This window comes from Plodia interpunctella, chromosome 18 (genome assembly GCF_027563975.2).
Source record: "Plodia interpunctella isolate USDA-ARS_2022_Savannah chromosome 18, ilPloInte3.2, whole genome shotgun sequence".
Taxonomy (NCBI): domain Eukaryota; kingdom Metazoa; phylum Arthropoda; class Insecta; order Lepidoptera; family Pyralidae; genus Plodia; species Plodia interpunctella.
Window position 1 is genome coordinate 5,493,965 of NC_071311.1, and position 12,346 is coordinate 5,506,310.

The 12,346-nt window shown below is 34.6% G+C and overlaps 1 protein-coding gene across 1 annotated transcript; it reads left to right on the forward strand.

The window, feature by feature from the left end:
• Positions 1 to 16: 16 nt before the first annotated feature.
• LOC128677945 (peroxisomal multifunctional enzyme type 2-like) lies at positions 17 to 12,066 on the forward strand. Its single transcript, XM_053759121.1, has 15 exons — positions 17 to 282; positions 471 to 661; positions 2,182 to 2,327; positions 2,734 to 2,885; positions 3,230 to 3,401; positions 3,854 to 3,960; positions 4,897 to 5,026; positions 5,673 to 5,775; positions 6,492 to 6,652; positions 7,131 to 7,257; positions 8,181 to 8,364; positions 8,677 to 8,799; positions 9,013 to 9,170; positions 10,659 to 10,853; positions 11,140 to 12,066. The coding sequence occupies exons 2-15, from the start codon at positions 472 to 474 to the stop codon at positions 11,352 to 11,354; spliced, it is 2,163 nt and encodes a 720-aa protein (XP_053615096.1). The 5' UTR covers positions 17 to 282; position 471; the 3' UTR covers positions 11,355 to 12,066.
• The last annotated feature ends 280 nt before the right edge of the window (positions 12,067 to 12,346 follow it).

The window sequence follows — 12,346 nt, forward strand, 5'->3', positions numbered from 1 at the left end:
TCGAATGAGTCGAATCGAATGGTTCTTGCCCATGGAAATAGTAGATACCTAGGTACTCCACCAGTCCTGCCTTGATTGGTGATTCTCCTTTGAGAGATCCTTTATAATTGATTTTTAAAATAATTTATCTAGTTTATGATCATTGATTGACATTGACAGTTGTTGGTGTTGGATGATAGTTCAGTTGTCTAGTTTACATCCATACCAAATCAAATAATCTCTCGAAAGATTTTATATTTTGTGAATTTTTAGTAAATATTGTAATCACCCTATACATAACAGGTAAATAATAATCTACACATTTAGTACTTTCAATTGAAATCTTATCGCTAAATGAGTAGAAAACATCGGTCATTGTGTACTAAAATTAGTTATATTCACTGTTGGACTTTGTCTCTTATATGCGTATAAGTTGGTAGTTGTGTGCTGTTTGAAATTTATATCTCACTTTGGTGTTGTCTGCCGGCTAGAATGGATCAGCTGCGTTTTGACGGTCGTGTAGCCGTAGTAACTGGTGCCGGTGGCGGCCTGGGCAAGGCCTACGCTTTACTACTGGGTTCAAGAGGTGCTAAGGTCGTGGTCAACGATTTGGGGGGCGCGAGAGATGGTGCCGGCAAGTCTAACTTCGCTGACGCTGTAGTAAAAGAAATTAAAGACAAAGGTTAGTATTGCATTACTGTAGACCTAATTAGGGTAAACAAGTATAATTTCCAGCTCTAAATATTATTAGTACACATACTGTAGGTACTTTAAAAATTGTTCTACTTATCACATTTTTGATTTGCATGTCTTGAGGTAATACCTACATGATCTTTAACCTTTGCTTTCCTCTGTGGATTTGTAATTTAAATCTTATTAAACTATGTTTAACAATTGTATAAAAGTTCTTTGATATTGCAAATGCTTTTGAATTAATTATCATATTTTATATTGTCATGCCATATAATGAAGTTGTAGTTTTACCTATACAAGTTTTATAATTTAACTTTTAATATTATTGCAACTTGTATACCTATGTCTGAATGAATTATGTTTTTATATTGTCTGGCAATTAAACTTTTTGACATTTATTATTAGCTGCATATAGATATCTGACAATAAAAATATACATAAATTATTGTCATACTTAAGAAGTTCTAGTTAACTGTGAGTTAACTAGAATTTCTTTATTGGTTTTATTACATTAGAATGTTATATCCCCCCAGCTGTTATGATTAAATACATTTATCTTTCTTATCTTAAAGACTGATCACCTGTATACTGACTGAGTAAATGTTTTGCAAGATATTTTTGTATTGAGATTAACTTTGATATTGAATTCAAGTCTATATATAAAAATAAATTTGGAGTAAAAAAAAATGTCAGATTGTTGTTTACCAATAGGATCAATAGGATTTTTTTTTAAATTTTATTATGTCGAGTAGACCCTGGGATTTTGGTGTGAAAACTAAAAATTCAACTGAGAATATTTAGAGAAACTTTCCTTTTGAATCATTTATCTTTAAACTATGTCCTATCAATTCCAAGTGAAAAGTATTGATATTCACTTCTAACTGCAAAGGTTGGTAGTAAACAAATATAATAGACATAACACTGATAGACAAAACCTGGTAATCATACAATAATAGTTGTTTATTTGCTAATAATAGTTGTTTCTTTGCATGGTCTGTGTTTGCGTCACATTAATGCACTGATAAATAACAAACTCTAAATAGATAAGCATCCTTATAGTTCTGTTGTTTATATGAGGTCAATTTTGCACTTAAGTTTTTATATAGATACAGATATATTTACATCTGGGTTGTTCTTACTAGTTTTTCTATTTAAGCTATATTAAGCTAATGCTGCTCAATAGAACGAGTGGGAACACATCATAAGCAATTGATAGAGTCCTAAATACTCCTAAATGGAATCTAGTTTTAATTTATGTGTATTGATGGAATAATTGACACTGATAAGACTTACAACAAATATTTATAATATGTATTATATAATATGTATTGAAGTGACGGGTTCCTAGCCTATCCCTTAAGAGGTAAATAACACTTGATTGTTACAATCTGCATAGAATGTATGTCCTGGTACATTCTATGGAACTTCTTTGTTAGTAGAGCAGCAAGTTAATTTTTATTTATTTATGAAATTAAATATATGTATAGAAGGCTTTAATTTTTTTTCTAGGTGGTGTTGCTGTAGCCGATTACAACTCAGTAGTTGAAGGCGAGAAGATTATAAAAACAGCTCTCGATAATTTCGGCCGAATCGACATTCTTATCAACAATGCAGGCATTCTACGTGACAAGAGCTTCCAAAAAATGTCTGATCAGGTATATGTTATTTAGGAATTTCAGTATATAGATAATAACTATGTGTAATAATATGCATTTATTATACATGCACTATTGAACTATTCAACTTGTCATTAAAAGTAATTTATTTATGAGTAATAATTCTTTAATTACTAATAAATATTTTAGTATGTGTAGTCACGAAATTACATTGAGATACAAATGTTATAAAAACACTATGTGTACGTAAGTGTATAGTTTATAATCTCTCGCCAAGAAAGTTCCACTGGTATTACAATAATAACACAAAATGTCATATTAAAAATAGGAAAATAAACATGATTATGTAGCTATTATCTCTGTGCAACATCAATGGTGGTGAATTTGCAATGATTTTGGATAGCCTGATGTGTTATTACCTGTACATACTGGTCGTTTTCTTTAGGACTGGGATCTTATCCAAGCCGTCCATCTCAAAGGCGCGTTCAAAACCACCCAAGCAGCGTGGGAGACGTTCAAGAAACAGAAGTATGGCCGTGTCATCATGACGTCCAGCAATGCTGGTATTTTTGGCAACTTTGGACAGGTTAACTACAGGTAACTGAGTGTTTAGACTTATTTTACATCATCCTTATATATAACCCTATAGCAGCATTTTTATGATTGTCACGATACGCTGGGTTGAGCCAGACGAGTTGGGAAGTAGTTCTGCTCCGACACTTTGCGATACTTATTTTGAATGGAAATCGAAATAAGTATCGCAATTTATTTAAGATAGGCAAGGATATTTTCAGTATTTCAAATAGTTGAGCTCTAATGCACTTTATCTTTGCTTAGCTGGTCACTTGGTAAGCAATGAAACTAAACATTTGTTAATAGAAACACACAGATGCCAGTTGCGAATAGTATATAGTAGTATAACAATCTAAGATTTGTTGCAGTGCCGCGAAACTGGGTTTGGTGGGTCTAGCCAACACGCTGTCGATTGAGGGCGCTAAATACAACATCAAAGTGAACACGATCGTGCCGACGGCCGCCTCGCGCCTCACTGAGGACATTTTGCCGCCGGACATGTTTGAGGCTATGAAGCCCGAGCTCATAGCTCCTGTTGTTGTGAGTACTTTATGAACGCTGGCCCAGCTGGTCATTCTACAAAGAGTAGAAAATAAATGAAGGCACTATGTCCGCGTCGCTGTCAACAGAGGTTGTTTAATAATAAAACGAATCTTGCTCATTATTTGGGTATTGCAGTAATTATATACTTCGTCAAAATATACTTCGTCAAAAATTCGTTTTTTACTCTATATAGACAACTGTTGCAGAGTAGCTGTAGTTGATTATGATGATACATCAAAATATATTTATTTACATCAAAATATTAAAAATATATTTATTTTTAATGAAGGTGGCTTGGGTTAATAAATAGGGTCGACAATCTTGCTCTTTCAAATCTCTTCTCCATTTCATTTGGTCTTTGAAGTCGAATAAACAAAACATAGGTACCAATGCCATAGAAATGGCAACTAGTATATATTTTTTATTTAAATATGTGACTTTTCCTATAGGCATACATGGTGCATGAGTCGTTCGAAGCTTCTGGCGAAGTTATTGACTCGACACTCGGATACGCTAGCAAGACACACTTCATCCGTTCGAATGGCACTCCACTCAAGTAAGACCCATATTTAAACATACATCATACATTTTGTGTGGTGGCTAAAGTAGGGCCACTCCTATATGTAAAACAAAAAATGAATTTTCAACATTTTTTTCAAACAAATCCTTTGTGTCGTCTCAGCCGAGGATGTAAACCGATATACGCTCTTATGGGAGAGATACATTGCTTTGACCTTTAAATGTTCATTTGGTGACAAGTGCAAGACAAGTTTCAGAATGGAGGTAATGTTTGAAACGAAATCGAGGATTTTAGTTTCAAAGAGTTAACAAATCCTCTGTGTCATTGTTACTTAATGGGTTGGAAAATTTATATAATATTATTTTTCAAGGTTTTATATTTTATAGCCGTGATAATGCTATATGCATCTTAACTGAGCTAATCCGCCTGCAAAATTGTTTTTTTAAACAGGATTTTAAAACAAACTCTACTCTCCCTGGTTTAATGGGAATGATTTTTTATATATGTTCTGTTTTTATCGTATACAAGCGACCTATCCCGGCTTCGCTCCGATAAAATCATAATAAAAAGCAGCCTATGTTGCTCCTGGCTTCTTCAAAATGTCTCCTAATTTGAGTTTATTAATTACAAGCAAAAAGAAAACTAAAATACAAATCCTTTCTCTTTGTAATATTAGTATGGATTGTTTAGTATAATATTATGTGTACATAAACCTATGCATATATCTGTTAGGAACTTATTGGCAAAGGTACCCCAATCAATCCTTATGGAATAAGATAATAGTTTGAGAATCACTTTTTAGATTTGTTATGCTGATGTGTCTGTGATGCCGCAGAAGGTGAACGCTGAAAACAAATGCTTTGCATTGTGTTCAGTGTACTAAGACTTCACCTATTGTTATGTACACACTCCAGTAGTAATAGTTCTTTGTTTTAAAACATATTATATTATATTATTTTGTCCTTTCTCTAGGCACAAGCCGTCAGACCCAGTGACTATCGAGTCAGTGCGAGAGTTTTGGCCTAAGGTTGTCGACATGAGGAACGGCAAACACATCGACAGGATCGCTGAAGTCACTGTCGACCTGGTTGAGAAGCTGCAGGTACCTGTTATTACAATTAATTGTCCCATTTGCAAGTAGTGGCAGTCTGTCATAAAGAAAATAGATTTTTAACGAGTCCCAATGGAATACCAAATGGAAACGTCAAGATTGGTTGATAAACAACCATTGTTGCCAGCCAATAACACAGATTTGTTTTCTACAACTTAATAGTAGAGTAGAACAAAAAGTATTGTATGTTATACGTATGACATATCTATATATCCATATATATAGCTATGTGCTATTCTAAGATATATCCTACCCTAGTAGAAAATTTTATGGAAATTCGTCCAATATTAGAAATATTAATTAAACTTTACTATTACATAGAAAATATCAGACTTGTAGTGAAATAGTTTATTTTATAGCAAATTCAATTCAATCTAAACATAATATTGACTTAAAGTAGCTGCAAGGTACAAAAGTTATTTTAAGATTGTGGTGTCTGAACTAAGCAGAGCTTGTATCAGTACACCAGCCTCAAAGCAAGGCAGAGAGCGCTCGTTTCAAATCTTTTTTCTTTTACCACTCGCAATAGACCAAAAACTATGTAAAAGATACATTACAGACATAAGTAATTTTAGGTCTATGTCAAAGCCAGATTCTATAATAATGTTTAAATATGCAATTTATGAAATCTGTTCAGGAGTTCGACGAGCGTAGCAAACAAGACGCTGCCATCGGACGCGAGTCCTACTGGAGCAGTTACAGCTACAATGCGAAGGATCTCGCTTTGTACGCCTTGGGAGGTAACACATCAACCTACCATTGTTGCTAAGTAATTTTGATGACCTCGGTGGCGCAGTGGTAAAGTGCTTGCCACTGGACCGAGAGGTCCCGGGTTCGATCCCCGGTCGGGTCATGATGGAAAATGATCTTTTTCTGATTGGCCCGGGTCTTGGATGTTTATCTATATATGTATTTGTTATAAAATATAGTATCGTTGAGTTAGTATCCCATAACACAAGTCTCGAACTTACTTTGGGGCTAGCTCAATCTGTGTGATTTGTCCTAATATATTTATTTATATTTATTTATTATTTAATCCCACAGATTATATAATACTTTGACTGCGGCCCGACTAAATCGACGCCATCGCGTAATTAAATTTAGGAGTACAGATAATTCCTTATGGCACAAACACACACATTATCCATAAGTACAAAATTTATCATACATAGCTTAAGATGAAATTTTTCAAGGCAATTTTGGGAAATTACTAGATTAGGATATGTACTTATAACTGATTCGGAAAACGCGCGACTAACAAATATCGTAACAATTTTTAGTGGAAATAATAGCATTTAGGTTGGAATATTTTTTCGCAGGCTGCAAGCACTCGTCGATACAGAAATAGTTATTGTATCACTTGTCAAATAATAAATGAATGTATGTTAATTCGTGTCGGCATTTGAGTTCGCCGGTATGGAAGCAGCCGGCGTAAAAAGGCTGTTGTTTTTCCAAGTGGGTGCTTCAGTGGCGAATCCTGGCGACCTGAAGTTCCTGTACGAGAGCCACGATCAGTTCGCGGCGCTGCCCACGTTCTTCGTACTGGCGGGCATGTGCATGGAGGCGCCCGTCGTGCCCAAGGCCATGCCGCCCGGGAAACACGCTGACTTTTCCAACGTGAGTGCGCAATACACAGCGCAGATCAATTACCACAAAATTTTTTTCATCTCATTATTTTCAAAATTATTTATTAAGCATGTGTGATATGTATAACAAAAGCCATACGTGAGTCCATTGTGTCCATTCTTCTATCTTATCTTATTCTTTTAATAGTAGCGCTTACGGACAAATCAAATCATTTATTCAGAAATTGGACCTTTACAGGCACTTTTTCACGTCAATTATTAAATAGTTATTTCTGACAAGCTACAAACTACTGCCAGAACTTCTATTGATACGCGATAACGGCTTGCCGTTAGCAGAATAACCATGTCATGACATGACTTTCCTAACGTTGAGACATATGAAAAGATGCAAAATTAACGTTTCTCGTTGGGGAGCCTATGCTGCAAAGAGAGCCGAGTGGGGTCTATTTTGTAAAGGAAAATGTACAGGATTTTGATAATGCTATCCAACTACATGTTTCTTATAACAGATTCTTCATGGCGAGCAATACATAGAGTTCGTGGAAGGCTTTCCCGGAACAGAAGGGGTCTTCGAGACTAGGACATATGTTGTTGATATCTTGGACAAGGGCTCCAGCGCAATCGCCATTGTCAACAGTGAGTTTGTTTTAAGAGTTCTGGCATTCGATCCTCGCGCTATTGAAGGGTTTATTTTACACAAATTTTGTTTGGTTTTTTATTTTAAACTATATCCATGTCAAAAGTTATCAGAATCGGTCCAGCAGTTTTTCAGCATTAGCTAACAGATTTTTTCGTATATATAAAAGTGTTGTTTGAGAAAAAGTTTTTTTTCCTCTTTATTTTGTTTTTTAAATATTCATAGTGAATTATAATAACGTAAAAGGAATATCAAAATAACCAATTTTTAAATTTTACTGTTTATTTCCTGTACATTGCACTTGCTTTAATATTTGTAGATAAAGCTCCATAGTACAAATGATAAAGCAAAGTACAAAATTAACTTGTGTACTCATGGAGCAACCAATATTATCTTTGATTATGGTTACACCACACATTATGTATTTATTGTTGAATACTTTCTACTGTAACATATATGATAACGTATTCAGTTTTTTTTTTGATGTCACGTTTACTAGTAATTCCCCCACAAACAGAGATAGTTGATATGATAATGATTATTACGGAAGGTATGATGTATTTCCCTCTTTTGTCCAGGATTGTTTAACTATCTAATTGGCTTCCAAGATTAGGTTATTGTCTCGGACATTCCAAATCGACCATTTTTCACAATTGGGCTACTAATTCCTGAACAATCTAGATCGATGTCTGATCGAACATATCTAGAGATTCCATAGTTTGGTTGTTTGGTTCAATGAAAATTACTAAACTTATTCTAAAGAATTATTTATATAGACATTTCTATAGATCTTTCATTTTTGACGACGATGATTATTAGGAAACTAAACTAAATAATATATGTAGTAAGTACCCTTGGACTCAGTTTTCCATTTGTACGTTTTATATTGAAACTAAATGAAAATTTTAAATTATTTTGCTAGGCGAAATCTACCAAGACAAGAGGTTGATTTTCCGTACTCAGCAGCACATATTCGTGGTGGGCCAGGGCGGGTTCGGCGGCCCGAGGGGCTCCGGCAAGGCGGTGGACGTCCAAGCTGTCCCCAAACGGTCGCCCGACGCTGTCGTCGAGCAGCAAACGTCTAAAGACCAAGCGGCACTTTACAGGTTCGATAGTTTTGATTAAACATTTTCTTATTCCACACTAGCGAGAACAAAAAACAATATATACCAATATAAGGAATATATATGTATATACCACCACCGCGGACATTTGTGGTTTCCGCATGAAAATTTGTGGTTTTTTGAGTTTGAAGAATGATTTGCGTGACAATGGTCTGAAAACTAGGGAAATTTAGGAAAATGAAGGATCCTGGGCTCGACATAATCTAAATCTGTGGCTCCGACGCTCTGCGAGGCTGGGTGCCAAATAAAGCAAATATTTTTTAAATAATTTTCTATAAATAATACTATATCCAGGTTGTCCGGGGATCTGAACCCGTTACACATCGATCCAAACGTGGCTCAAATCAGTGGGTACAAGCAGCCCATCTTGCATGGACTCAGTTCACTCGGGTTCGCCGCCAGACATGTACTCGCCAAGTAAGTAAAGCCAAGTAGTAAATACAATCAAATCAAATCGTTTCTTCAGAAAGTTGTCTTTCGCAGACACTTTGACTATATATTTTATATTGTATTGTAATTTCTCAAAAGCTAGAAACTTCTGACATTTCAGTATATAATAAATCATTGCAAATTCGCCTCTATCACCGTTACATAGTTCTACGCTGGGTAACTTAACACTGCATATTGTAGATACGGTAACAACGACCCCCTGAGCGTGAAGGCGCTGAAGGCCCGCTTCGCCAAGCCCGTGGAGCCGGGGCAGACGCTCGTCACGGAGATGTGGGCTGAGGGCTCTCGGGCGCACTTCCAAACCAGGGTCAAGGAGACTGGCAACATTGTCATTGCCGGTAATTTACTAGATTTCTACTCTCTCTCTCTCTCTCTCTTTCTTATCCTGGCGTGTTTCCGGTTATTTTCGTAATCATAATCATAACTTTATTTGCTCAAAACATGGTAATATTACAATGATGTTCTGGTTTATAACACCCGAAGCCCAGGGTTCGTGTAAAAATTACCCTTTAAATTTTGAAGATTCGGCTATGATTATACAACGGGATATAAACCGTTTCTAGAAATATTATTGTATTTTTTACATATACTAACAAATATAACTAACAAATGACGCTGGCCACTTTTACTGTATTTTTATGAGATTCTTAGCGAATGGGGGAAATATATAATCAATTTTTATTGCCATAACAAGCCTTTTAACGTTGGCTAGTTGAAGAAGATACTTATATATCCGATCAAAAACTGCTGCTTGTAAAGTGTTGCAATTAGGTGTTGCTCATACTTCGCGCTGGGGTACAACAACTGATATAAAGAGTCGCGCTGAATGGGTTAAGATAAATTAAGTTCATTGGCGAATTTTTAAATGTATTATTATTCCACTCGATGTATTATACATTCTCTCAGAAAAACTGGCAGCTTTATTATGGCAACGAAAAAATCTAAACGTCGAACGTCGTTTGTTTTTTAAAAACTATGCTCATGTTTACGATGTATACTTCCACAGTTTGCTTTTTCATTGCCAACTAGTAACATTTACAGAGTTTTTTGAGTTTCATCCAATTTATTTTCGCCGAACGTGCCTAATAAAAACTTGAATTTATTATTTTTGCAAAGATATCGTAAACAAGTGAAGACAAATAGAGAACCTCTTTGAAAGAAAATTATAAAGGTAAAAGTTTTTGATTCTTTTATTAAAAAAATAAAAGATTACTTCATACATTTTTCTGCAGTTTTTGGTACTAGTAGTACGTAAATGGTAGTAAAACTTAAATGAACAAATTTATCGGTTATGCCTGAAATAATATAATTGCATGATAAAAATTTAATTAAAATCTAAACTGAAAAGTAAATTATAAGTATGAATGTACTAATGCTTATTTAGGTCAATTTTAGAATTTAAATCACTATTACATTTAGGAGCTAGATAAAATAGGTAGGTATTTCTTGAGGTGTAATTAGAGCCATGATGGAAACCATTCTCACAGTTACCACTCACAATGACACATTATAATCTTCACTTCGTATATGTAAAGTCAGAGGCCGTTAGGTGGTTTAGAACTTTGATAAATCTCTCATTGATAATTCTTTAATAATATTTTTATAGATACGAAAGGCGCATATCTTAAAAAAAACAGTTATTATATATACCTACTAAAAACAACATCTATCTTCCCTAAAGACCTTAGTGTCGTTATCGTAATCCACATGTACGAAGTACGCATAAGATAAAGCATTCCGCAATATCCGATAAAACAAAGTTGATTGCGCCAATCAGTCGTTCTTTCAACATAGACGCGTTAACGTTCTATAATTTTAATTTTAAGGCGCATACATGGATTTCAAGAATAATATTGGTGGAAGTGGCGCGTCGCCTGCGCCGGCGTCGACTGGCCTGAAGAGTGATGGTCTCTTTGCTAAGATCACAGAGGAAGTGTCAAAGAATCCTGCCAAAGCGAAGGGAGTCAACGGAGTGTTTCTCTACAATATCACAGAGAATGGAAAGACTGTTAAGAAATGGAGTAAGCAGTTTTTTTACATTGTATTGATTGTAATATATGTATTAATTGTACATTGTGAGATTTATGTCGGAGCATTAACAACCACCTTGTATATAGCAACCAGAGACTTGAAGCTTATTTGTGAAACAAGTTTGTGGTCTTAAAAAATATTACACAAATGAGATTTGAAGAAATAAATTTAACAATTGTATTTATCACTTCGAAATCAGACTGGTTTTTCATGGAGGTAAGCATAGGCTGGAGATTCATTTCAATTAGAAATTAATATCATAATAATTGTTTCCAGCTTTGGACCTGAAGAATGCCAATGTATATGAAGGCGAGCCAAAGGCCGGCAAGGCTGACACTACCATGACAGTGTCCGACACAGACTTAATCGAGATTGCATCAGGCACCATAAACCCACAAGTGGCCTTCATGAAGGGCAAGCTCAAGATCTCCGGCAATATCATGTTGGCTCAGAAACTGGGCCCCCTTCTCAAGTCTGAAGCCAAACTGTAAAGAACTGATATTTTTATGAGATTTTAAGGTCACAAATGGTGCAATGGACGAGTTATTCCATCTGATCCACAAAAACAATCTACTGCCAATTTTTTTTAAATTCTGGCTGGTGATACATAGTAATAAATTTACCATTTAGGTCAGACATATATAATCATTACTAGTTATTATATTATATATGAATATGATATGTAACTATTACCAAAACAATAAAAAGTACAGCCAAGGAAACAAATCTACATGAGTTTTGTTCAGCAGATTATTTCAATTATTAACAGAACTTGACAAGAGTTTTATTCTAATAATTTTGTCTTATTTTTTTCATGAATAATTATTTCTTAACAAAATACCAGCCAAACATAATACCAATTTTAGGACTGTTTCTAAATAACAAAAAAAAAACGAAAAAAACCTGCAAACAATTCTTTTGTCGACTATCCTAAAAATGTGTTAAATAAGTCAGCGGATCCAAATGGAATATAAAACCATTAAAAAATATCTCATCCTAGTTCCTGTGGATCAGAATGGAATAACTAATGGATGTGTATGTATGTCCATGGATTTATTTATACGGGCATTTGCTATACACACACTGGGTAATGTTATTGTTTAATTTACATTTTATACAAATTATATTGAATGTTTAATTCCATTAGTATTAAGTTGATGTATATTTTTACATAGGTGAAGGAATATACAATTTTATTTTTAATATTCTTTTTATTAAACACTAGGTATTATTTTCCCTTGAAGTAATAAATCACATTCTTTCACTTCACTCTCCCATGATGACTTCAAATGTGACTGTGAACTTAAATCGAGGAATTTGGTGGCTTGAATCTCTGGCAATCCTTTAGTTTTAACGGCTATTCCTATTATACAGCAATATGTTCCTAAAACATCAATATTAAGACTTACAAAGGGTACCTAAATTATTATTTTACTTTTCTCCTGGAACAATTAACATTTTTTATAGAGCTGTTTTTGTGAAC

Excerpts from the sequence above, each read along its gene's own strand:
- LOC128677945 (XM_053759121.1), top strand. The coding sequence starts at position 472 with ATGGATCAGCTGCGTTTTGACGGTCGTGTAGCCGTAGTAACTGGTGCC. Across the intron at positions 6,653-7,130 it reads AACACGCTGACTTTTCCAAC|ATTCTTCATGGCGAGCAATA; the intron begins GTGAGTGCGCAA and ends TTCTTATAACAG. Across the intron at positions 10,854-11,139 it reads AAAGACTGTTAAGAAATGGA|CTTTGGACCTGAAGAATGCC; the intron begins GTAAGCAGTTTT and ends AATTGTTTCCAG.